The 26,652-nt window shown below is 39.4% G+C and overlaps 1 protein-coding gene and 1 pseudogene across 1 annotated transcript in view; both read right to left on the minus strand.

Annotated features, from left to right (window-relative positions):
- Positions 1–21,090, minus strand: part of Gmds (GDP-mannose 4,6-dehydratase) — a 550,906-nt gene extending 529,816 nt beyond the window's left edge. The window contains exon 1 of the mRNA XM_090356369.1: positions 20,837–21,090. Coding sequence (XP_090212495.1) covers positions 20,837–20,938 — 102 coding nt within the window. The 5' untranslated portion in view covers positions 20,939–21,090. The remainder of the gene's footprint in view (positions 1–20,836) is intronic.
- Positions 21,091–24,984: 3,894 nt separating this feature from the next.
- On the minus strand, positions 24,985–25,317 carry LOC150048390 (NADH dehydrogenase [ubiquinone] iron-sulfur protein 5 pseudogene; annotated as a pseudogene).
- Positions 25,318–26,652: the final 1,335 nt, after the last annotated feature.

The following is a 26,652-nucleotide window of genomic DNA, read 5'->3' on the forward strand; positions in this document are numbered from 1 at the left end:
TCCAGGATATTGAAACAAAAGCCATATAACGAATGATTGTTGTCCTTAATGTACTATGTTATCCTTCATCTCCTTTGCTGTCCCTAGGTAATCTCATATTGTTATAGTATTTCACTTTGTTATCTGATATATTGAATTTATTTGTATTTGGTTATTTGAAATTTGATAGGGAAGGGGGGGAAAAACCAAGACGGGTGGGGGGCGTGGGTGAGAGGGTAATGGGTACGAAGACATGTGAAAGGGTATCAATGTATGTGAATTAATGCACCTTCTATCTGGCAAATATCATGTTACCCTTTTACTAATTACAATACAAAAAAGAAAATAATTTTCCTTACTTCTATAGTTTTTTGGTTTTTGCTTTTGGGTTTTTTGTTTGTTGGGTTTGAGTTGTTTTGTTTTGTTTGCCAGATCTGGGGCTTGAACTCAGAGCCTGGGCACTGTCTTGAGACACTTCTGGCACCACTTTTGGCTTTTTCTGTTTATGTGGTACTAAGGAATTGAATTCAGTACTTCATGCATACTAGACAAACACTCTACCACTAGGCCACAATTCGAAGCCTACTGTGTAGCATTTAAGATCTCAAAATACAGACATGTGTGGCTGATCATATAGCTCAGTGGAGGAACATTTGTGTACATGTACAATCCATCTCATTTCAAATACTTTTTTTGGGGGGGGGGAGCCAATCCTGGGGCTGTGAACTCAGGGCCTGAACACTGTCGGTGAGCTTTCCTCAAGGCTAGGGCTCTACCACTTACACCACAGCCCCACTTCCAGCTTTTTTTATGAATGTGGTACCGAGGAATCAAACCTAGTTCTTCGCGCATGCTAGGCAAGCACTCTACCACTAGGCCAAACTCCCAGCCCATTTAAAATTCTTACATTATAAATTATTTTCAATATTTTAACAAAATGATTTGCTCAATTTAGAATGAAATGAGTTCTTACTTACCTTAAGGAGGATGCATGTGCTTCAAGATGGAATGAACTGGTGTGAGTTTGTATGTGAATGTACACATGTATACATGAAAATGTACATGAGTACGCCTGAGTGGAAGTGAACATGTATATGAGCAAGTCGAAGCATGACTGTGCATATGTGGTTTTGTTTTTCTTGTTGTTATTGTTCTGTTGGTCACTGGGCTTAAAACTCTTAGCTTGGGAGCTGTCCCTTAGTTTTCTGGTAGATAATTGGAGATAAGAGTCTCATAGGCTTTCATGCCTGGTGTGGCATTGAACCACAATCCTCAGATCTCAGCCTCTTGAGTAGTTAGGATAACAGGTGTAAGCCACTGGTGCCCGGCTTCTGCATTCATGATTTTGTATTTGAGAAGATGTAGGGTCTAGTTAAACAGTCTGTCATCCTAAAAAAGTATACTGTTTAAACTGGCTCACAGAACTATCAATCTCATAAATATAAAGTTTATTTCTAAGACTAACAATATTTTTTAAATAACCAATATTCTTCATTCTTCCCTATGAGAAGCCCTTGCATACTGCATCTCATAGGAACCTAACTATATCAAAATGCTTCACATTGGCTGAGGAATCCCCAGCTGTTGCTCCTCTGTCTCCTCATACTAGGCAGGACCAAAGTCACTCTCTTGGCCAGTAATTTCTACTCCTCTCCAAAGAAAGGAAAGTTAACCAGGATGCCTCTCCTGAACACATATGCACCCACCAAGCCTTAGGACCTCAACAGCACTTTTTATAGCTTACTATACAGTGCAGAAGTTCGGCCCCAACAGTTTTCTGTGCTCTGAAGTTAGCCCAGAAATGCCACTGTGTCCTACTAAAATGGGTGCCTCTGAGGTGTAGTTACATATTCAGCCAGACAGTGGTACAGTAAGAAAAATAATTGGACACCTACTTCTCTGATATCTAAGCTCATACATCTAGTGATCTAATTTAAAGCCATTATTCTGATTGTGCCTAAAGGACAAAATGACAGAAAATAAATGCTCTCCAACCCCAAAGGAGCTGAGAAATAGTTTTCAAAGCAAGTACCAGCCTTTGTGCGTGGGCCCAGACGTTCCCCAGTGGCTTTAAAGGCTTCTTGTCATTTTTTCACTGGCTTTCCCACCATATTACCCCAAACAAGATGTCTATGTCATTTATCGCTTTTATTTTTTTTCTTTTTTTTGCAGTGCTGGGAATTAGATCCAGGACCTTATACATGCTTTAAAGGGGAGTGGGGTGGGGAGGGCTCTGCTACTAAGCTATCTCTCTTTTAATAAAATCTACACAGTTGGAACAAAACCTTATAAGAAAAATAGATGGGAAACAAAGTTGAGGATCATAATGAACTCATGAATATGAGGACAGACACAGAGGATCCATCCTCTAGAAATCTACAGTTTAAAGAAAAATAAAACTGTAAACAACACAAACTAATCTCATCTTTCTATGTCTTGTATCCACAGAAATTCCTTCTTCTAATTCTTGTGAGGAAAAACCAAATAGAAAGATGTTTGCCTAAAGGAAGTGAAAGATGAGAACAAACCAGTTAAGAGTAGATCATTGAATAATTATAAAATATTTCATCTTAAATTGTTTCTTGGATTCAAAGCCCATCTTCTAGGGTAGGAATTTGGCTTCATGACAGAGTGCTTGCCTTGCATGCATGAAGCCCTCCATTTGAGTCCTTAGAACCACATACACAGGAAAAAAAAAAAAAGTGGTGCTGTGGCTGAAGTGGTAGAGTTCTAGCCTTGAGCAAAAAAAAAAAAGTTCAAGGACAGTGCTCAGGCCCTGAGATCAAGCCCCCAAACTGGCAAAACCAAATTTTTTTTTTAATTTAAGAACCCATCTTCACCAGAAATTAATGATCCACTTTTATAAACATACTATGATGTCATACTTTCACATCCAAAGAAAATAATTATTTTTTAAACTACCGTGGCTGACAGCCTTTAATTCAAGCTTGTGACCCTAGCTACTAAGGAGTCTGAGAACTGAGGATGACAGTTCCAAGCCACTCCAGGAAGGAAAGTCCCTGAGACCTAACGTCAATTAACAGCCAGAACTGGAGCTGTGTGGCTCAAATGGTAGAGTGCTAGGCTTGAGCAGTAAGTTAAGGCTCAGGACAGCAACCACACCCTGAGTTCAAGCCTAAGAACTGCCAGGAAAAAAAAAAATAATCACTCTGAGCAATTACCAGAGTTTAAGGTACCTGTAATTTACAGAGCTTTGGATTGCCATTACAACATGTGTTGAAAGCTATGTTATGTGCCAACAACCTTGTAATTCAGTATTATCCTTATTTTATAGATTAAAAAACTGAGGCACACAGAAGGTAGTTTATTCAAGATTACAATGTCCCAAAATCTTACCTAAAAGCAAGTATTTGCTTATCCTTCACTAGCTTCATTTTCCCAGTAATATAACATCACTGTGCTTAAAAAAGAAATTTATGACATACCATTGAAAGAGAATGCCTTTAGTCCCATGTATAACAAGCCCATGACTTCAGATAGCCACGTATTTCAAGAGCTAAACAAAAACTTAAGTTGCCCAGAATGAATTGTGCTGTGGCTATTTGCTTAGATTATTTCATAGCCAAGATTATGTAATGTCCACCAGAAAAACTAGACTGGTGGAGCCACTCCGTGATAGAACACTTGTCTAACTAGGCCCTAGGTTCAATCCCTAACATCAAAAATAAAACTAAAAATAAAGACAGACAGGTAGATATAAAACTGCAATAGTTATACTATATGAAGCAAAACTTGGGGTCCTTCAAGTCCATTTTTCTACTTGCTGCAATAGAGACTTACTAAGAGCCTGAGACATGCCTCTAAACATGACTCCATGCAGAGGTATAGTGGCTTTTACTCTTAAGCTTATCCTTTGTCGATCTCATCACTCTACACCTTCTACCCCACAATAAAGCCAGCAGTAAATATAAAAGACTGTGTTTTCGTTCTTTTCATAATTTATTTAAAAGATAACTCATATTTGAACAAAAAAATTCTAAACCCAATTAGCAATATAGAAAGGGCTAAGTCTACACTGCTGCTTAGATTTATCTAAAGTTCAAAATTTCTTACAGAAGATTATATGATATGTAGTGTACACATACATATACTCTCCTTGATACTAAAATACCCCAACACAAAAAACACGCTCTAAGAGATCCTCTGAGAGGATAAAACAGGGAGGAAGAGGAGGAGAAGGACAGGGGCAGAAGACTCTTCTGAATACTCTTTTGTATCTTTACATCTTTATACTTTAAATTAGTTGACTATATTACTAAAATGAAAATTTAAAGATTAAGTAAAATCTAAGTAAAAGACAGATAATGTTGAATCCTTACAGAATTTTTTGAGCCAGTCCTAGGGTTTGAACTCAGAGCATGAGTACTATCCTTGGGCTTTTTCAAGGGTAGAACTCTACCACTTGAGCCACAGTACCACTTACAGCTTTTTCTATGTATGTGGTACTGAGGAATTGAATCCAGGTCTTCATGCATACTAGGTAAGCAGTCTACCATTACGCCAAACTCCCCTGAACTTACAGAATTTTTTTTAAACTGAAGAACACACTAACATGATACTGGAGGGTATCCCTGAGCTTCTTTTGCTCCAGGCTAACCATATACCACTTCAGCCACTTCCAGCTTTTTCTGTTTATATGGTAGTGAGGAATTGATCCCTGCCTGGGCTTCATTCAGGTTAGGCAAGCACTCTACCACTAAGCCACATTCCTTGCCCTCTTTTTTTTCTGATCCATCCTGAACTGGCTCTGGTAAAGAAAGTATACTTACAAGTACATTATTATAAATGTGATCAGCCATGAATCTAAACTTACTTTCATTTTCTGTGATCTATAAACCAGTAGCAAACAGAATAGGGCCAAACCCACCAGCAAACCACCCCCTAGGTACTACCTTAAACAAAAACTTTTAAAAAGATCTCACCAGGCTGGGAATTTCTGGCTCCTAAGCAACCAGGTTACTTTAGTTTTCTTCAAATAAAGTAGGCCAATAACTGTATTACCTCTATTTTGACAATTCAAAGAGCTAAACAATAATTTCAGGTTGCCTAGACCCAACTCAAAGCCACTACTGTATCCTACATATATAGTGAACCCTGTGAAATTTCCAACTTACTCCAAATTATCTAACTAGACTTGATCAAATAATACCTTTTAAAATACTCCCTTTCCCTTAGCAATTTAAAACCAAAATTCCCATATTCAATCATCTTTCAAAAGTTCCTGAAGTTGGACATATGACTGGATGTTTTCTCTATGACCTACCAACTATCCAACTAATCCATTTCCTATTATCCCAGTAGGATTCAAGGTGCTGCTTTCCAAGTAATACCCACAATTGTTAACTGTCTTCTAAAGAAAAATTATATATTTTTTAAAGCAGTCTGATAGTTTTCTTGTGTGTTTTCCTTTAAAGACATATATTAATATGTTTGGGGTTTTATTTTATTTTTGTCACTTTCTTTTGGTTGGTGTATTTTCTCCTAACTGATCTCACAAGGGAAATTTAAAATACTATCTCTGGAAATTCCTTATATTCTGCTGAGAATCAAAGCAAAAATATTCTCAACTTAATATTGTAAATGCTACGTCAACTTTTAAGACATAATCCCAGAATGACAGCACTAGAAAACAAAAACATATTCAAATTTGGTGGGTGAAATAATGCTAACTACATTAAGTGACCATCTCCAAATTTTTGACATTAATGACTTTAAAGAGCATACACTGATAAAAGAAAAAGGACATGTCTGTGAAATCTATATCTCAGTGCTGAGAACATCTGGATGAATACTATGTACTTCTCATTAAGTGTTAACTAAGTACCTTTATCCATTATACATTCTCTGGTTCAGTATTATAAGTTTTCAGTGTAAAATACACAGGAAACTGATACTTTTCTAATACATTTTCTTTAAACAAATAACCAAAATTTCTATAATAATATTCTGACTTATAAAGGTTATAAGTGCTTATAGAAATTACAATCTATATGTTCTCAAAGAAAAAAATATTACGTAAGTCAAAATTATTCAAAACCTCCTACAACTTAAATATATCTGAGAAATTCCAGGTCATCTGTTTTTCTTTTTCTCTTTTGGCTAGGATTTGAACTCAGAACTTCACTCTTATTGATCAATCACTCCATGGCTTGTGACACCAATCTAACCCTTTTTGCTTGGACTACTGAGATGATCTCTCATGTTTGCCCAGGCCAACCTGGACCATAATCCTCCTATCTACACCTCTCAACATAGATGAGATGACAAGTGTATACCACAACTCCTAAACCAGGCTGATCTCAAACTGTTATCCTCCCAATCTCAGCCATCTGTGTAGCACCTGCTTGATTCAGTCATTTTTAAATAAAAATACATGTAGTTTGCGGAAAACAAAAAGAATACTGAAAAAGAAACTTTTGAGAAAGTTTATACATGAGTGTCCTTATAAGAAACAAAAAACTATGTCTTCAAGATTGATAAAAAGCCAAATTACACAATATTTTGCTCTGCATTAAGGAACTTGACTCTGTTTAATCATAACCAAGCAATTTAATTCACACAATAACCAAATCTAGTTCTCAAGCATTACACACACAACACACACACACACATACACACACACACACACACACACACACACACACACAATTACCAAGCTCTGATAGTACATTTTCCAATTGTAACTAATAGGTATGATTAAAAACTTTTAGTGGTAGAGTGCTTGCGTAGCATGCGCAAAGACCCGGGTTCAATTCCTCAGTACCACATACATAGAAAAAAGCTGGGGGCCAGGAGTTTGGCCTAGTGGTAGAGTGCTTGCCTAGCATGCATGAAGATCTGGGTTGGACTCCTCGGTGCCACATACATAGAAAAAACCCAGAAGTGGTGCTGAGGCTCAAGTGGTAGAGCTCTAGCCTTGAGAAAATCCAAGGACAGTGCTCAGGCCCTAAGCTCAAGCCCAGGACTGGCAAAAAAAAAAAAGAATTTCAGAATTTCTATTGGGGCCGGGAGTTTGGCCTAGTGGTAGAGTGCTTGTCTAGCATGTACAAAGACCCGGGTTCGATTCCTCAGTACCACATACATAGAAAAAAGCTGGAAGTGGTGCTGAGGTAGAGTGCTAAGCCTTGAGAAAGTCCAAGGACAGTGCTCAGGCCCTGAACCCAAGCCCAGGACTGGCAAAAAAAAAAAAAGAAAAAAAGAAAAAAGCTGGAAGTGGTGTTGTGGTTCAAGTGGTAGAACTCTTCTAGCCTTGAGAAAAATCCAAGGACAGTGCTCAGGCCCTGAGATTAGGCCCCACAACTGGCAAAAAAAAAAAAAAAAAAAAAAAAAAAATCCCACATGGCTAGGAATGTAGCTTAGTGGTAGAGTGCTTGCCTAGCATGCATGACAACCTGCGTTCAATCCCTCAGTACTATATAAGTAGAAAAAGCCTGAAGTGGCACTGTGACTCAAATGGTACAAAGCAAAAGAAACTCAGAGACAGTGCTAAGGTCCCCAGGACTAGCAAAAACAAAAACAACAACAGCAACAAAAAAAGAAACAAGAAAAAAAAAAAAAGACCACCTTCCCACAAACTTCATTTGTCACCCTTGAAGTTAAAAAATACATATACATTATGAAGGTCTGAGAAGAGATTCCCCTAAAATTCACGTGTAGTAAAATATTTTCAAGAAACAGTATAAACATGAGGCAAATACACATTAGCAAAGAAAATCATTGGCCTGACTGACCTTAGAAGTGCCATTGTTTCACTCATTTTATAATCCTAAAGCTAAGATCTGAGGATCAAAGTTCAAAGCAAGTCCCACAGACAAATCTATGAGACTCTTATCTCCGATTAACCAGTAAAAAGAAGCCAGAACTGGAGGTCTACATGCAGCCAGTCTCCAAAATTAGAATAACCCAGAGACTATCAACCCTTTCTTACATTCCTGTACTTAACGAATCATAATATGCTTGTCTTTCACTCCTTCTCCTTCACAACCACACTTGTTCACAACCTCTGCCTCACAATTCTTACAATTCAAGGAATATTCTTGCTGATTCCTATTCTTTTACTTACTCAAGTTCATCTTCAAAAGTACATCCTAAAATATATTTCCAAAATATCTCCCTATCCTTTTCTCATTCTTCCGCATCTTAAGAACCTGATATACACAATAAATAAGACTATCACTTCATATATAGCAGTTATCATAGTCATAATTTTAATTTCCACATCAAATTGTGATGTGGTTATAAATAATCCCATGTTAAGAAAAGAAAATGAAAGCTCAAGAAGATTAAACAGTTTACCAGGGACACTCACTAAATAGCATACTTTAATACCTTTTTTTTATCTTTTAAAACAAAATTTGAACTCAAGTGTCAATCTGAACCAAGGTTACATTCTCTGACTCCATATTGCTATGTCACTGAGTCAAAAATCCTCTACTTGGGGGCGGGAGTTTGGCCTAGTGATAGAATACTTGCCTAGCATGCACAAAGACCTGGGTTCAATTCCTTGGTACCACATACATAGAAAAGATAGAAGTGGCACTGTGGCTCAAGTGATAAGAGCACTACCTTTAAAAATCCCCAAAGATAGCGCTCAGGCCTTGAGTTCAGTCGCCAGGACTGGCAAAAAAAAAAAAATCCTCTACCTGACTTTCCAGAACTTTCACAATTAGATTTAAAAAAAAAAACTATTTTTACAATTAGAGAAAAAAAAACCTTCACAAACAATTAACCTTTACAACAACCTGGCATTTTTAACCAGATGCAAAGTTAATTTTATTTCACAATATTTTAAGGGAAGATCTTCTCATAATACAGTTCCTTTATTATTACCATGGCAGTAAAATTACTCACAAAAGTGCTATTCCCCATTACATTATCAGCTCTTAAAGACAAAACAAAAAACTGTCTATTCTGTTCATTGCTACTTTCCCAAAAATAAAATATGGTAAATGCCAACCAATATTTGCTGAAAAATATATATAAACTCTACGCTCAAAATACAAGTGTTTATATATTTTAGTATTGCTACCAAAAAAATTGTAGAAATAATTCCTAACCAAAAAAAGTCACTTCATCAACAGACATATCCTATTACAGATTTTATCTGTTTGCCTTATCTTTCAAAGCCATACTAAATAACTGTACTACTTAATCTATTTTTTACATACACTACAGTGCAGCATGCAACTCTAAAGTTACAGCACTTCATACTAGAAGAAGATTTTTAGATCACCTAGCAACTCCTTCACATTAATAGTTAAGAAATAGATAACTAGTTGCAAGTGTCTCACACCTGTAATCCAAATTACATGAATTAGAAAGACATAAAAGCCTTACCACATAGCAGTTTTTGATCAATAATGACAAACCATCCTGACCATAGATCCAAGCAAGGAAGATTTACTGGTAGAAGGTACTGTCTACAATCTTCTTATATGAAAAGGTAAGATTCAATCCTCTTATCTGAGAGGATAAGACTAGATCTGCTTTGCACATTCAGTATAAGACACAGTGAACAGCAAATCTGCTAGTCTTGTGCTTGATTCCAAATACCATAAATTTCTGTTCCTAGCTTATGCCTTCTCCATGTAAAGCAAAACTTGATATGAAATCCTTCCACACTTGACTTCATTTCTAAAACTTCAGGAAAACTATCATTTTGTTAATACTGTGATGGTCCATTCTAATAATGAAGCTATGGCCTTTATTATACTGGCAAATTTATCTCTTATTTGGAAGCAATAATTTTCAAAGTTGGCAGAAAAGATAACCTGCCTAAAACCATGTTGCATATAAATAGCTAAGTAGTAATTCAAACCCAAGTTGGTTTCATTACACATTAGAGCCCATCTTCCAACAGTTCATAAGGTTAGTAGTCATCAACAAGTGAACTACAAGAATTTACTAAAAATATGACTCAAATATCATTATAATAAAACCCAAGTGAATAAAACAAGGGAGAAGAGGACCACATACCTTAGTAATACAGGCTTATTTCACTATTGGACTCTACTTTTCTTCAACTGCTCAAGACTCTTGGAAATGCTTTTTTACTTCATATACAATTTAGTTACCTCACCTTAGAATTTGTTGGCAATAATTCTAAACCTAATAAAAAACAATATTATTGATCTTTATTTGAAATATGTCTCTGCAAATGACATCCCAAATAGTCTTTGGCAATAACCTTAGCCTCTGTATTCCTTGGGAAAAGGAAGAAAACCATTTCATAGAATCGTTTAATTGCTTCAACAAGTAATGTACTTTGAAGAAAACTTACTACACTTTGTGTGAAATAAAAAAGACTTTGAATAGTGCCTACCACAGAGTAAATTTTAATACCTATTATTATAATCATATTTATCATTGTCTTCATCAGTAAGTATATCAATGTCAAAGAAAATGGCATTTTTTCTTTTATAGGGCTTGAACTCAGGGCCTGGGAGCTGACCCTGATCTCTTTTGCTCAAGGCCAGCACTTTAGCACTTCAGCCACAGCACCACTTCCGTGTTTTGAATGGCTCTGAGCAGGGTTACAGACAGATATGAGCCACCAGTGGCCACAAACAATTTACTTACTTATTTATTTCACCATTCCTGGGCTTCAGCTCAGGGCCTGAGCACTGTCCTGGGTATTTTCCTCAATCCTAGTCACTTGAGCCATAGCACCACTTCTGGCTTTTTCTACGTATGTGGTAAAGAGGAATCAAACCTGGATCTTCATTCATGCTAAGCAAGCATTCTTCCACTAGGCCAAACTCCAGACCCAACAATGGCAATTTAATCTTCTTTGTTTATTGTTGTATCATTAGCATCTAACAGTCTGCATTTAAACATTCCTTGAATGAATTATGATCATGAATACCACTATTATTAAGCATATCTAACAGAAAAGATCAATTAAGTATGGAGGTAGGGGAAAACCTAAACTGGTACTTAAATATTTAGGGGAAGAAAGAAAGAAAGTTCAAATGCAATGCTTAATGAAAGAAACAAAAAGCAAACTATGGTCAAGTTGAGAAAAGTAGTACCTCTCTAGATAAACCAAATCATAAGAAGAAAAGTTAGAAAGTAGGAGAAGAAAAGTTAGACAGGCTTCTCAGTTCAAAACAGGATACAGGAGAGTGGAGAGAAATGGCTCATGCCTGTAATCCTAGCTACTCAGGTGGCTGAGACCTGAGAATCTCAGTTCAAAGCCAGCCCAGGGGAACTAAAGAATATGAGACTCTTACCTCCAATTAATCACTAGAAAATGGAAAGTAGCACTGTGGTTAAAGTGGTAGGGTAGTAGCCTTGAATTGGAGAGCTCAGAGAGAGCCACCTAGCCAGAGTCCAAGCCCCACAACGGACAAAACAACAACAACAACAACAAAAAAAAAATAGGGTACATGAATGTAGAATAATAAAACTGAGCTCATGCCTGTAATCCTAGTTACTCAGGAGGCTGAGATATCAGGATCGGGGTTCAAAGACAAGCCTGGCAGGAAAGTCCATGAGACTCTTTATTTCCTATTAGCTGCCCAAAACAAAGACAAAGACCTGTGGCTCAAGTGGTAGAGTGCTAGCATTGAGTAAAAAAGTGCATGGGCCATGTCCAGGCAATAGGTTCAAGCACTAAGGCACACACACACACACACACACACACACACACACACACACACACACACACACACACACACACACACACACACACACACACACACACACACAATGTAGAATAAAGGATTCCTGAGTCTCCTAAGGGAAATCCAATTTGGGCCTTGAAAACAAGCACAGACCCCTTCTATAGAAAGGAAAAATAACATTAGAGAAAGTAAATAACTTACCAATGGGTACAGCAAGCACTGAGTATGTATGGGAACTGTTACAATCATATCAGCAAATAGACAAGAGTAACCGAGAATTACTTAGAGTAACCATATAATCAAATATTTGCATCTCTCCTCTACACTGGATACCTGGATGATCCATATGCTCTCATAACTCACAGCAGGCTATCCAAATGAAACTTTCTTCCACCTACTCACAAGGTGGAGTCCTATCTGACTGAGGATGAGGAGCACATAAATTGGCTATTGGCTCTTCATTTTTTTTTCCAGACCTAACAGTAATTTATGGATAGAGAAAGGCACTGTCTCACCATTTTCATCTCTTTATTATTAAGAGCCTTCAAAGAAGTGACAAAAATGCTCATCCGTCCTTATTCGAGATTTATAACAGCAGAGATCATGTTAATGCCACCCAATAAGCATGGGAAGCACTTCTCAATATAATTATTTTTAAAACAACTTACTTCTTGAAAGCAACAAACATCCACCAAGTCATAGTATTCCCATCACTATAATAGGAACAGAAAAAATGAGTAGCACCTGGAATAAAGTAAAATAATTTTTGCAAAATGCTGTGTACTATACAGTAAGCATTCTATATATCAGTGTATTTTTTTTCTCTATTCACTCGCCAATATTCTAAGTATCCAGAATTCTGGATAATATTTTGTCATTCCCCTTATACATGATTCTTCTTTTCTTTTTCTTTTTCTTTTTTGTTTTTGTTTTTGTGGGGGGTTTTGGCAATTTTTGTTTTGGTGGTTTGTTTTTGTTCTTGTTTTTTGGTGCCAGTCTAGGGCTTGACCACTGGGCATGGACACTGTCACTATCCTTTTTATTTTTTTTGGTCGGTTATGGGACTTGAACTCTGCACCTGAGCATTGCCTCTGAGCTCTTCAGCTCAAGGCTACCATCCTACCCAGGGAGCCACAGTGCCACTTCCGCTTTCCTGGTGCTTAACTGGAGATAAAAGACTCACAGACTTAAGTGTCTGTTCTGGCTTTGAACCTTAATCCTCAGATCTCAGCCTCCTGAGTAGCTAGGATTACAGGCATGAGCCACCAAGCCTGGCTCCTAATCATTTTTTTTGCCAGTCCTGGGGATTGAACTCAGGGCCTAAGCACTGTCCTTGGGCTTATTTTTTCCCCTCAGGGATAGTGCTCTACCACTTGAGCCACACGACCACTTCTGGCTTTTCTATGTATGTGGTTCTGAGGAATCGAACCCAGGTCTCTGTCCATGCTAGGCAAGCACTCTACCACTAGGCCAAACTCCTAGCCCCACCTAACCATTTTTTATTCATCATCTGAGCCGCAACTCCAAGACAGATTTTCACTTCAATTTTTCTGGCTTGTAGCATTCTCTCTTTCTTGCTATTAGTGGGACACATTATAAATCTGAGTCATAAGGCAATGGAGAAACAATGATCTAGCAGACATGGTTCTGAATTCCAGCTCTATCTCTAGCATTAACTTGCTGTGTGATCTGGGAATTGTACGTTTTCTATGGATACCATTAATTTAATTATCCTTTCAATGTTCTAACATGTATGTCAAGGGAATACTGTTTTAACTCAGCAGTTAGTGTAATGAACAAACAATAAGAAATCTTTTACAAAAACTAGATACTGTTTCTTAAAGTAAATACATTTCAAGTCCTTTAAATATGAAGTTACAACAAACTGTGTTCCCTAAATTTCAGCTTGTCTTTAGGTATGTACTATCCAATTCTCCCCAGAACCCAATCAATAAGAACACAAATTTATTCCCATGGATAAGAACTGTACATGGGCTGGGAATGTGGCTTATTGGTAGTGCTTGACTAGCATGCATGAAGCCCTGGATTCAATTCCTCAGGACCACAATAAACAGAAAAAGCCAGAAATGGCACTGTGGTTCAAGTGGTAGAGTACTAGCCTTGAGCAAAAGAAGCTCAAGGACAGTGCCCAGGGCCTGAGTTCAAATTGCCCTACGATTGACAAATAATAATAATGATAATAATAATAACCACAACAACTCTATAATTTCCAGATAAGTTTTTAATAACTAAAAATTAATTAAATTGCCAAATACTTTGAATATCAGTTATGGTAGACACAGGATAGATAAATGGTTAAGACATTTTTTTCCTATCCCCAAAGAGTCACAGTTTTCTCAGATATAGCATATATGGCATCACTTTCCCAGGTAGTCATCACCTGTCCATCATGGGCTTCTAACTTTTGAACTAGACTCAGATTTGGTTATAGGATTCCATTTAGTATTATTAATCAAATAAATTTTGTTTTTAAGGACATACTAAAGTCACTAGCACAATGATGCTCATTGCAGCACTATTTACCATAGCAAAGATATGGAACCAACCCAGATGTCCTTCAGTTGTGAGTGGATCAACAAGATGTGGTATTTATACACAATGGAATGCTATGCTGCTGTCAGAAAGAACAACATCACCCCATTTGTAAGGAAATGGAAAGACTTAGAAAAATCATATTAAGTGAAGTAAGCCAGACTCAAAGGAACATAGGCTCAATGGTTTCCTTCATTTGCCATAATCAGTAGAAACCTTGGGCTCTCCTAGCAGAGATTTACAATAGAACAAAACCTAGATACATAAGACCATATAGTATGACATTAAGTGAAAGTACCTCCAGGATATAGAAACAAAAGCCATATAATGAGTGATTGTTGTCCTTAATGTACTATGTTATCTCTCATCTCTTTTGCTGTCTCTTGGTTATCTCATATTGTTACAGTATTTTGTTATCTGATATATTTTATATATGCTTGATTGGTTATTTGAAATTGGATAGGGAAGGGGAGAAAATAACATGGGGTGCGGAGAATGGGGACCATGACATGAGAAAGGGTATCAATGTATGTGAAGTAATGCACCTTCTATCTGGTGAATATAATATAACCCTTCTATTAATTACAATAAAAATATATAAAAAATAAAACTAAATAATTGTTTTTAATAACCTTATCACATTTCCCTAAATCTCTATTTATATAAGTGACTATACTGATAGTCATGTTAGTATAAGAAAATTTGTGGAAAACTAAACAGGTATTAAAAAGAAAGGTCATGAGGAAATAACTCTATTATATTTCATAACTCACCATTTAAAGAGTTTACAGAGTACTATAAAAAGAAAGGCACTTCCTACCAACTTTTTAAACAGGATAAAGCTTGTGTGAGTCCTGAGTTTGGTGAATTAAGTCACTGTATTCTTACATGTGCTCTCTTTAAAGGATAAAGTTGTTTTATAGAAGCTACAACTACTCCAGAAAAATGTGAAGTTAATGAAGACAAAAATAACCAAAATAAAATTCTAAGGCCAAATAATATGAAGTAAATAACCAGGTCATACTAAATCAAAAGGTCTATTCTTTCAAATATACAAACATACCTACAAAAATTCTGTTACCTTCAATTCACAAAGTAATTACATCTTCTTGACCATGACTAGCTAGTTCTCTGTTTAAAGACAGATGCTTTAGAGCAGAGACACAACCCTGAATTAGTACTTATTTCAATGCTTGGCCAGATTCCAACCACCTCCTTAGAATATCTAGGCCGGTAAGCAGGTAAGAAGAACCTTACTACATCAAACTCTTTATATTTCAATTCAGCATACTCCTCCCTTAAATAACACTTGATATTTTAGAGTACAAGATTCTCTTTCAAAGAACAGCATGATCTTACTTATTGTTCCAACTTGTCCCACTTATGGCAGAGAACACAAGACACTGATACTTGAACAGGAAAACACACAGATATTCTAACCACTTAATTCTTTAAAGTCTCTACCAACTAAAAAGTACACTTTCACCTTTCCTGAGTTATAAAAGCGTACTCTAAACAGGTGTTTCTATCTTCTTTTAAAAATTACTAAGGCAGAGATAGTTGTATCCATCTATCCGAGCCATCAGAGGCTCAGGCAGAACTACAAATTCAAACGTAAAGCTAGTGTATACTACTTAAATAGTAAGATATTCTCTCTCTCTCTCTCTCTCTCTCTCTCTCTCTCTCTCTCTCTCTCTCTCTTCTCTCTTCTCCTCTACACACACACACACACACACACACACACACACACACACACACGTGATTCTGACTATCTATAAATGTAGTGTTAAAAAAAAAAAGTACTAGATGGCTTGCCTGGAATGTGCAAGGCCCTGGGTTCCATCGCTAGCACAAAAGCACTCTTCTTAGACATATTCTTATATGGACACATATACATACATGCCGCATCCTACCCCCCACCAAAAATAAGAAAAATTATGTATGTATACGCACACACACACACACACACACACACACACACACACACACACACACAAAGGAAATAATCCTCAGAGACTGGGTTGGAAGATGGAAGGACAGATAGATACATAGACATATACAGCAATCAAATATTTCACTCACTCATCTATTTTGACTTCAGGACGCATATTTTGTTTGGTTTTGTGCCAGGACCAAGGCATTGTCCCTGAGCTTTTTTGCTCAAAGCTGGAGCTCTACCAATTGAGCAGCTCTACTTCCAGCTTTTTAGTGATCAACTGGAGATAAGAATCTCATAGATTTCCCTGCCTAAACTACTTCCTCAGCTTCCAGAGTAGCTAACTTGATACTAATAGTATCAAAACAAGCCTGCACACTACAGATGCCTATGTTTTCTTTTGTGCTGGTACTTTAAACTCGGAGCCTTGAGCTCTCCCCTGGCTTTTTCACTCAATGGCTGATGCTCTACCACTTGAGCCATACCTCTAGTTCTGGCTTTTTTGCTGACTAATTAGAGACAAAATTCTCTCAGATTTGTCTGCCCTGACTGATCAAATGATAATCCTCATATATATCAGCTTCCTGAGTACCTATCTAGTACAGGAACCCACATGGGAGATAAAAGACTGAAAATGAGATATTTTTTGTGTTTTATTTATTTATTTATTTATGATGAGTCATAGGGCTTGAACTCTGGGTCTGGGTCCTGACCTTGAGCTCTTCAGTTCAAGGCTATAGACCTACCCCTTGAGCCACAGCCCCACTTCCAGATCCTCAGATCTCAGCCTCCTTAGTAGCTAGGATTACCAGCGTGAGCCACCTCACCCAGCGTGAAAATGAGATTTCTATCTAAAAGTAGATTACAAGCAGGAAGAAAGGAGAGATGAAGACTGTGCCTATATGTAAATATAAAGAAAATGATTGGGGACTGGGAGTTTGGCCTACTAGTAGAATGCTTGCCTAGCATGCACGAAGACCCTGGTTCGATCCTCAGTACCACATACATAGAAAAAAGCAGGAAGTGGTGATATGGCTCAAGTAGTAGACCTCTAGCCTTGAGAAAGCCCAAGGACAGTGCTCAGGCCCTGAGTTCAAGGCTCAGGACTGGCAAAAAAAAAAAAAGGAGAAAGGGAGGGAGGGAGAGAGAAAGGAAGGAGAAAATGACTGGAGTCACTACACTGGCAAAATTTGTCTGAAAACACTGAGGCTTCTGGTCAAGTTAAAATGAGTAAGACTTGAGCCAAGAGTTTGGCCTAGTAGTAGAGTGCTTGCCTAGCATGCACGAAGACCCAGGTTTGATTCCTCAGTACCACATACATAGAAAAAAAAAAAAAAAAAGAAAGCCAGAAGTGGTGCTGAGGCTCAAGTGGTAGAGCTCTACTCTTGCTAAAGTCCAAGGACAGTGCTCAGGCCCTGAGCTCAAGCCCAGGACAGGCAAAAAAAAAAAAAAAAAAAGAGTAAGGCTTATACATTCCACTATAAGTACTGACTCCAAAGTGGTACAAGTCAATAATATTCAAAGAACAGCAAGAACATTTCCATAAGTACAATAGAGAACAATAAACATCATTAGATAGTAGAGATGGGTTTTGAGAACATTTGGCAGAGAGCCTAGACAGCAATGCAAAGCCAGAGTCTGCATTTCTTTGAAGGTAATTCAATAAAATTCCCAGTTTGGAAAAGGATTCACAACTACTGTGCCAAGGATAGTATGGGAAAGCAAAAATTAAAAGCCTAAGAATATACACTGGAGGAGGGGCCCAGCAGATAAGACATCCTGATATTTGTACTGCTCCCAATTAGAAATTTGGAACAACCCATTTAAGCCCATTGGTACTTTGCCAGGGCAAATCTAAGAGCCAAAGCAGTTGAATCAATCTTTTTCTCCCTTTTAACTAATGTCCTAATGTCTGTGGCTTTACCAGAGTTTATCTGATCCCAAGAACTTATTTAACCTTACTTAGCCTGGTGAAAAAAAAAGAAAAAAAAAAAAAGGAACAAACTACAATGGAGATCTAAATTCCAAGCCTCTCTGGCCACCCAGTACCAACCAAATGTTTTCTTTCTTTCCTTCCTTCTTTCTTTCTTTCTGCCAGTACTGGGCTTGGGCTCAGGGCTTAAGCACTGTCCTTGGACTTTCTCAAGGCTAGAGCTCCACCACTTGAGCCACAGCACCACTCCTGGCTTTTTTCTATACATGTGGTACCAAGGAATTAAACCTGGGTCTTTGTGCATGCTAGGCAAGTACTCTACCACTAGGCCAAACTCCTGGCCCCCAGGTGGGTTGCTGTTATTTTGGTTTTGTCTGCCAGTCCTGGGCTTGAGCTGCAGCACCACTTCAGTCTTTTTTTTTTTTTCTGAGTCTGTTGTGCCATGGAATTGAACCCAGGCCTTCATGCATGCTAGGCAAGCACTCTACCACTAGGCCAAACTCCCAACTCCCAAGTGTTTACTTAAGTGTAAGTTTTACCTCTCTAAGGCAGGGATATACAAAATGCCTAGCACAATTAGTATCTCAGTAATTCTCAGATAATATTAGGAAAAATATACAATCTCATATGGTCTCCTCTTGGCCTTAATGTCAGTTGTCCAAGGATCCTTGATACCCCATGTCAAGAGTGACTGCCAGAAAATAAACAGCACAGAAGAGCAGTCAATTCTATCAGTAAGTACTTAAGTGTCAACTACAGAACTCAGCACTGTAGAGCTACATTAGGAAGCCAATACAACTTAAGAAAGGAGATGATTGCAAAAAGAGCAGATGTTGCAGGAAGATGAAGATGCTAGGATGGGGATCAGAAGAATCCTGAAAGTAAAGAAGTTATTCTAAGATGAAAATGAAGTAAAAAGCAAAAAAAATTCGAGTCAGAGAATCATATGCTAAAGCATGGCACTTCAAGAGATCACCCCTCTCCACCAATAGCAGCCTGCCAAGAAACTAGAGTGGATGGCTACCTCTAAGCTACTTAGTACCAGTCAAATAACTACTACATGAAGTTCCATTTCTAACCTGCACTAATTCATACTGCTGGCTACTTGAACTGATATAAGCTACATAAATACAGTATACTGACATCTGAGTTTCTTGTCATTTCTTAAAAAGGCTCTACTTTCAAGAGATTAAGTTTCATGAACACATGAGTTTCAAATCCAGTCTAAGAACCTGAAAAGAAGGAATTATTACAGAAAGGTCTCTCTCTCTGAAAAAAGAAAGGAAAGGGCTGGGGCATAGAATGCATTTGAGGAGCCTTGAATAAGAGAGAGGGGGAGGGAGGAGAGAGTATAGAAGCCCTAAGTTGTGATAACTGCCTGGCTGTATGCGTTTTCTACTCAGTCTTTCCTACTTAGCCACTGCCCACTTACTTCTCTTAACAATTTTTTTAATACTTGCTATTGTGATTACAATACACAAAACAAGATACACCAATAACTGGAAATTAATCAGTATCTAGTAGCATGCCTAGTTAATTCAACTCCTCCCAGTGCTGGTACTGGGGCTTGAACTCAGGGCACTGTCCCTTTAGCTTTTTCCCCCAAGCCTAGTGCTTTACCACTTGAGCCATAGTTCCACTTTCAGTTTTTGGTGGTTAATTGCAGATGAGAGTTTCGTGGACTTTCCTGCCTGGACTGTCTTCAAATCCTCAGATCCTTAGATCTCAGCTTCCTGAGTAGCTAGGATCACCACAAGCTCCAGTCTAACTTCTCCTTTTCTAATGTGTGTTAATAAGTGGACACTAACCAGATGTTTAGCATCCGTTAAATCAAACTCCCATTTCTCAATTCCCACATCTGTAAGGAGTCCGATATGGAACTAATGAGTTAATAGCAGTGAAATGACTAGAGCAAAGTAAGTATAAGCTGCAACTAGCTATTACCTTTACTTCAACTTTTTTTTATCAACATTACATTGGTCATCACTAGGAGATATCTAGGGACACATTTCACATTATTTTTGTATAACAATACAAGCTTGACTATTTCATCACCATTAAATTTAAAACAGCACGGGACACGGTGGTCAGCCCTAACTATCACAGCACAAGATGTACAACAATGGTGACTGTCACAAATTAGGCATATTCCACCAGTGACATGAAGTCACTCAAGGAACTTACTTTTTTGGAAGTGAGACACTAGCCTTACTTTTTGGACCGGTCAGCTATGCTTCCAAATGTGTGAATGTGACTCTCAGAAGTTTGTATGACTAAAAGCAAAAATTAAAATATCAGTTTTCGATATGTGTGGGGGGGGGGGGTTGTGAACCTACTTTGACTCCAAAGCACTTTTCCTTTTATTTTTCAATTTTCTATCTGGAAATGTGGTGAGGGGGAACCAAAGCAACACATACACATTGACAGATAACAGGTTCTTTTCCCATCCCCAACATGCGATTTTCGCAAAGAAGGAGATTCCAAGTGCACCTTCCTGGTCTCCGAGATACTAAGAGCTGCTGAGGTCACCTGGCTGGCAGAAGACATCGTAGTATCCGCAAAGGGAGGCCCCGCGCAAAACCCAAGCTCACACCCCCAGAAGATGCCCAGGGCGAGGATGGAACCCACTCCCCTCAGCCACCGCTCCCGCCGGCTGCAGCTTCGGTCCGACCTCCCGGCCGCGGACATCTTCCGGGACGTCCGGAGCACCGGCCCCTCAGCGCCGGGAGAGGACCCTACACACCCGCCGGAACGACCACAGGCCCCGCTGGCCCCCGCCTCCGCACTCACCTGGCCGGTGATGCCGGTGATGAGCGCCACCTTCCTGGGCTTGCCCATCTCGCCATCCCCGGAGCCCCGAGGGCTGGGGCAGGGTGCCGGTGCGTGTGCCATGTTGCCGCAGGCGTGAAGGCGAGCGGCGGAGCGGCCGAGGGCTGGGCGGAGCGGAGTGCAGGCGGTAGTGCCGGCAGGGACGTGGGGGTGTGCCCGCGCGGGAGCCGCGGCTCCGAGATGACGGCGGAGGGAGGGCACGCCGCGGGGCTGGCCGCCACAGTCTGACAGAGCGCGCGGAGGCCGGCCCGGGAAGGCGGGGTGGGGGGCGGGGGAAGAGGGAAAGGAGGGGCGGGCCGAGGAGGGCCCGCTGTCGAGTGGCGGGGCCAAGGCCTAGCGGGCGCCGCGTCTACCGCGTCAGCTGCGACGCCGCCGCGGCGCTCTCCGCAGACCCCGCCCAGCCAACGGCCTCCGCGCCACGCCCCCTTGGTAAAGACCTCTCTGGAGGGGCGGGGCTTGCCGCAGCTGAGGCCCTGGGAGTAGGAAGGATTCCTGGTCCTGGCCCTCATCCTTCCCAGGGCAGGGCAGAGGGAGCAAGACCAGCTTTCAGCAGTGTGGACTCCATCCTCAGGATCTATCCTCCTGCCCGAATCTCCAAGGAATACTAATATCGCCTGAGGATGTTAGGAGGATTCGGTTAGGAAAGCCATGAATTCCAGAACTAGGCACCTTGGGGCTGGGATCATAGACTTAAAAAATAATTGCTGCAAGTTAGCTGGCTGAGCATCAGTGGCTCACGCCTGTAATCCTTGTTGCTCTGGAGGCTGGGATCTGAGGATAAAAAACTAGCCAGGACAAGGAAAGCCAGAAGTGGTAGAGTGGCTCAAGTGTCAACCTTGAGAGAAAAAGCGTAAAGAACAGCACCCAGACTCTGAGTTCAAACGCCTGTAACCAACACACAAAATATATTATAATAATAATAATTCCTGAAAGTCTTCTGCATTTTTTTTTACCAGTCTTCGGGCTTGAGCTCAGGGCCTGAGCACTGTCCGTGGGCTTTCTCAAGGCTAGAGCTTCTACCACTTGAGCCACACACCACTTTCGGATTTTTTTCTATGTATGTGGTACCAAGGAATCAAACCCGAGTCTTGGTGCATGCTAGGCAAGCACTCTACCACTAGGCCAAACTCCAGGCCCGCCTTTTGCATTTTTTAAGGAATCCCATTCACGTCAATTTTAACTTCAAATGGTTGTCCAAAGGGATTACAATTTAAGGTTCAATTTATGCTTCCTGATCAGAGTCACCCATTCCATTGTTCTCCCCATCCCTTCTACTCCTCTCCAGACTCATTTCTGTTCCCCATTTCTTTTATCGTTTATATACACCGAGTATTCTGACTATGTATTTGTCCCTAATTCATGAAATAGCATGGTTTGGTAAGTAAATCCTGTACCCTCTCTCCCTGGTGAGATGACTAGGAGGTGTTTTTCTATACTATTTCAAATTGTCCCTCTATAGTTAGGTTCAGTATGGTGCTGTCAGCTGTTACACTGGTTTGAAAATATACTCTTTAATGGTTGCTTTCATTCTTCGCCTTTCATTTTCTCACTGCTATGTATAGATGCCTGCATCTCCCAATAACTTACCTGTATTCCATTTCTGCATCACATCTACTTGTGAGTGAAACTTAATCAAAATAGGACAGTTTGGTTTGTTACAATTGGGGGTTCTGAAATAACATGAAACTATTCAACCCCAAAATAAATTCTCACACCCAAAATGTCAGCAACTCATTCTGGCACATTATCGTGGCAAATAACATCATCACTGTCTGAAATTCCTAGGGACTTCCTGAAATCCACTACCTCACCTTTGGATTACATTCTGCTAATATAATCACAGCAGGGAAATTTTAAAATAATATGTTAGAGTTTTTGTTTATTTTGTTTCTTTGCATGTGTTTCAGAGTAGTCTTGAATTCCTGAGCAAAAGTAATTTCCTGACTCAGCCCACCAAGTAACTACAGATGCAGGAATGTACCACTTCAATTTGATGTTCATGAAAATAAAATTCTAAAGGAATTCAAAGCATGTTGCGCATACATGTGTGTACATGTGTATGTGTGTGTATGTGTGCTCGTGCTGATCCTAGGGCTACAAGCAGGGTCTGTTCCTGAGTTTTTTGCTCAAAGTTAGTGCTCAAACACTTGAGCCACAGTCCCACTTCTGGCTGTTGGTAATTAATTGGCGATAAGAGTTTCATAGACTTCTGTGCCCAGGCTGGTTTCAAACTGCAATCCTTAGATATCAGTGTCCTGAGTAGTTAGGTTTACAGTAGTCATGAGCCACCAGTACCCAACTTAAAACACCTTGTAAAGACAAATTTTCCTTATAATCTCACACATAATTTTTCAACAGATCTTTGTCTTTAAGGAAATCCATCTTATGAGTTTTAGTTGTGTGTGTGTGTGTGTGTGTGTGTGTGTGTGTGTGTGTGCGTGTGTGTCTCTTACTGGTCATGTATATATGCCTAGTATTATTAATTTTACTAAATTTGTTTTTAAAGTAGAACTACTCACAGGAAAAATTACATCAGGAATGCTTTCTATTTGAATAATCTCAACTTCTTAATGCATGAAAGCCTAGGGAACAGGAACTGTGTGAATCATGCTATGCTGTATAATTAAAATCTTTTCCAGGGATGCATAACATTGTTTTTCCATTAGTGGCAGCAAACCCAAAAGGGAGAAGTATATGAAGCTTCAAGCCTTTGGCCCCTATTTTCAGTTTTTCTTCTTGGTGAAAAACACATATGGGCACACTTCTCCTTTTGTGATATTTCTTAAAGCCTTTCTCAATAAAATCCTCAATAACATAAAACACTAGAGATGAAGTAATGCATTGTTCTTTCAAAACTGGAATAGGCAATAAAATACCCTTGAGTGCCTTTGGATACTTGCCAGTACCTGGCAACTAGTCTGCTGAAATTGCCTCAAGGTCTTTAAGATATTGATATCAAGGCACTGTCCCTGAGCTCAAGGCTAGCACTCTATCACTTGAGCCACAGAACACTTCCAACTTTTTCTGTTTATGTGCTACTGAGGAATCAAACCCAGTGCTTCATGCATACACGGCAAGCACTCTACCACTAAGCCACATTCCCAGTCCTTGATATCACTTGAAATTCTAAGAAATTCTAAGATCTCTAGAGTCAAAGAAAACTTGCCAGTTTGTACTAAAATGTTTAACATGTTCAAGGTGCTGTCATAAATTTCAAACTCTGAGTCCATTGAAACCAGAAATCACTTCTGATCTTCCTTCTAGTACTTTGGTGCACATTAAAGGTCTTGAAGGACCTAATCTGCAGCTTGGATTATAATGCAAGCACCTTGAATCTTTTGCATTACAGAATTTGCAGGCCTTCTGAGAAACACTGTAAGAACTTCAATCTTAATGAACTTCAATCCCAATGAATTATTGAAATGACTGTCTTTCCTGTCTAGAAAACTTCCTTCAACCTTGAGAGGCATGCTTTTAAGAATTTACCTTAGAACAAAGGGGCTGTTGAGGCTACTTGGGCTCTCAATAATACTAATGAGATGGTCTGTTTTATACTTGACAGTGGATAGCCTTTGAACTGCAAAATCTTCAGTTATAATGCTATGGTTATTCATCTCCCAGTTTTAAAAGCAAACTATGGGGATGGGAGCATGGCCTAGTGGTAGAGTGTTCTCCTAGCATGCACAAAGCCCCGGGTTCAATTCCTCAGTATCACATAGAAAGAAAAAGCCAGAAGTGGCATGGTGGCTCAAGTGGCAGAGTGCTAGCCTTGAGCAAAAAGTGTCTAAGGACAGTACGCAGGCCCTGAGTTCAAGCCCCAGGACTGGCAAAAAAAAAAGCCAACCATAAGACTTAAGAAAGAAAGCAGCTAATCTTGGAACCTTATTAAAAGGTAGTAAACACTGCTGGGGACCGGAGCTTCAAGTAACCAGTGAGTTATAGAGTTAATCATAACCAAATCTATACCAACTCTAATTCTGGCAAAAATGAACACAGTGGAGTTGATAACTGTGGTAGACAGCACAGCTCCACTTCTATATTCAGCTGTTAGGCAAGGATTCAGGAAAAAGAGCACCACAAGGAGATACATAACGATTAGTCTAAAACCATCAGAATAATTCCAATGCCTTTGCCAGAGAAGGGTGGCCCTGGTGGTAAGGTGGAGGAGTATACTTCCTTCCTCAGTGAGCTTAGTCCGCTGCTTCCTGATGAGCTTCAAGCTCTTTATCATTTTCAGTGCAAACATCCACAGAAATCATCAAGTTTTATCTTGCACTCTTTCTGTGCCTAGATACTACCAATTGCATGTGCACATTCTCTCCATTCTTTTTCAAAAGCACGGCATTGGGAAGCATGGCATTTTTCAAGGGGCTGTTCAGCACTCTGGATTGGCGAGATAGGCTAATACCCAGCCTTTTCTGTGCGTCAAAAAAAAAAGGCATGTCGTCTGCTGCAGTGCCCTTGTATCTCCATCCAAAGTACTCACAATTCAGCACTTTCTCAGGGAAGACTAGAAAGCTAGGTTCAGTCGGAGCCACATTTTTCATCTGGTCTCACTTTGTGATCTCCTTGTATGATTCTTTCAAACTGGACAGTTTACACAATGGGTCAAGACTACCAAAAGTGAGGATTCCAAAAAGAATCAGCAAGTCTCCTATGACTTAGCCTGATGCCTCAGGACATCATTTCTACCACGTTCTATTGGTCAAAGCAAAATGCTAAGGCTAGTATACATTCAAAGAGAAAGAATTAGATTTTACATCTTGGTGTGAGCAACAGCGTGAGTAGGAATGAAATCTGGTGGTTTTGCATCACTTCCATTCACAACACTTCCACTTCTGTCTGGCACTGTTTGCTAAACACAAATCACCACAAATTCAGCAGCTTCTAGCAGTACAATTTTAACAGGCTTAGTTAGCTATGTCCTTTGTTTAGGGTTTCAGATAGCCTATGATTGAGGTGTCCGGCTGAGGCTTGTGCTTCCATCTGAAGGCTTTCTAGTTCACATTTCTGCTGGTAAAATTCATTCTTTTGTGGATATAAGACTAAAGGCCTTGGCTTCTTGATAACTGGCAGAAGAGGCTAGAGTCCTAGAGACTCTCACCCTGGGCAGCTCTGTGCTATGTGGCCTACTCACTTTGGGCAGAAAAGAAAGAATCCCAGTCATTTCCTAAGACGAAGTTTTGTGTAACATAGCGAAGTCAAGGAAGAGGGATGACATGTCATCATAATGGCCATATTTCATTGATAAAAGCAACTCACAGGCCCCACCTTATTCAAGCAAAGAGACCTTATGAGGCATATACCAGAAGGGGGAATTACTGGCCCTACAGTGTACCCATCACATTCTCCTCTTTGAAAGCCTCATAATTAGTAGAGTAAACAAAATATTATTATCCCTCATAGTTCTGTGTGGTAGCTTGGCTCACTTCGAAGTTGTTACTTGGTATTATGCTTGCAAGTTGTATTCAGATAACTCTGGTGGTGTACATTTTACTGGACTATAAGTCCACTGTGGCTTCATTATGCCTAGACTAGGATGACAAGGGTGCTAGAGTCTGGCTGGGTATTCCTTTCTGTCCATGAAGCTTTCCCATGTGGTTATCCCGGACTTTCTCACAGTGTAAGAATCTCAGAAGAGTTCAATTGATCATATGGTAGTTGATCTTCGAAAGCATATGTTCCTACAGTCACAGTCAGATGTTGTAGTTTCCATGTAGTCCATCTCTGGAATAGCACATTTTATTGCTAGTCACTGCTGTGATTTGAGCATGGTT

This window comes from Megascapheus bottae, chromosome 22 (genome assembly GCF_031878675.1).
Source record: "Megascapheus bottae isolate mThoBot1 chromosome 22, mThoBot2.hap1, whole genome shotgun sequence".
NCBI classification, from domain to species: Eukaryota; Metazoa; Chordata; class Mammalia; order Rodentia; family Geomyidae; genus Megascapheus; species Megascapheus bottae.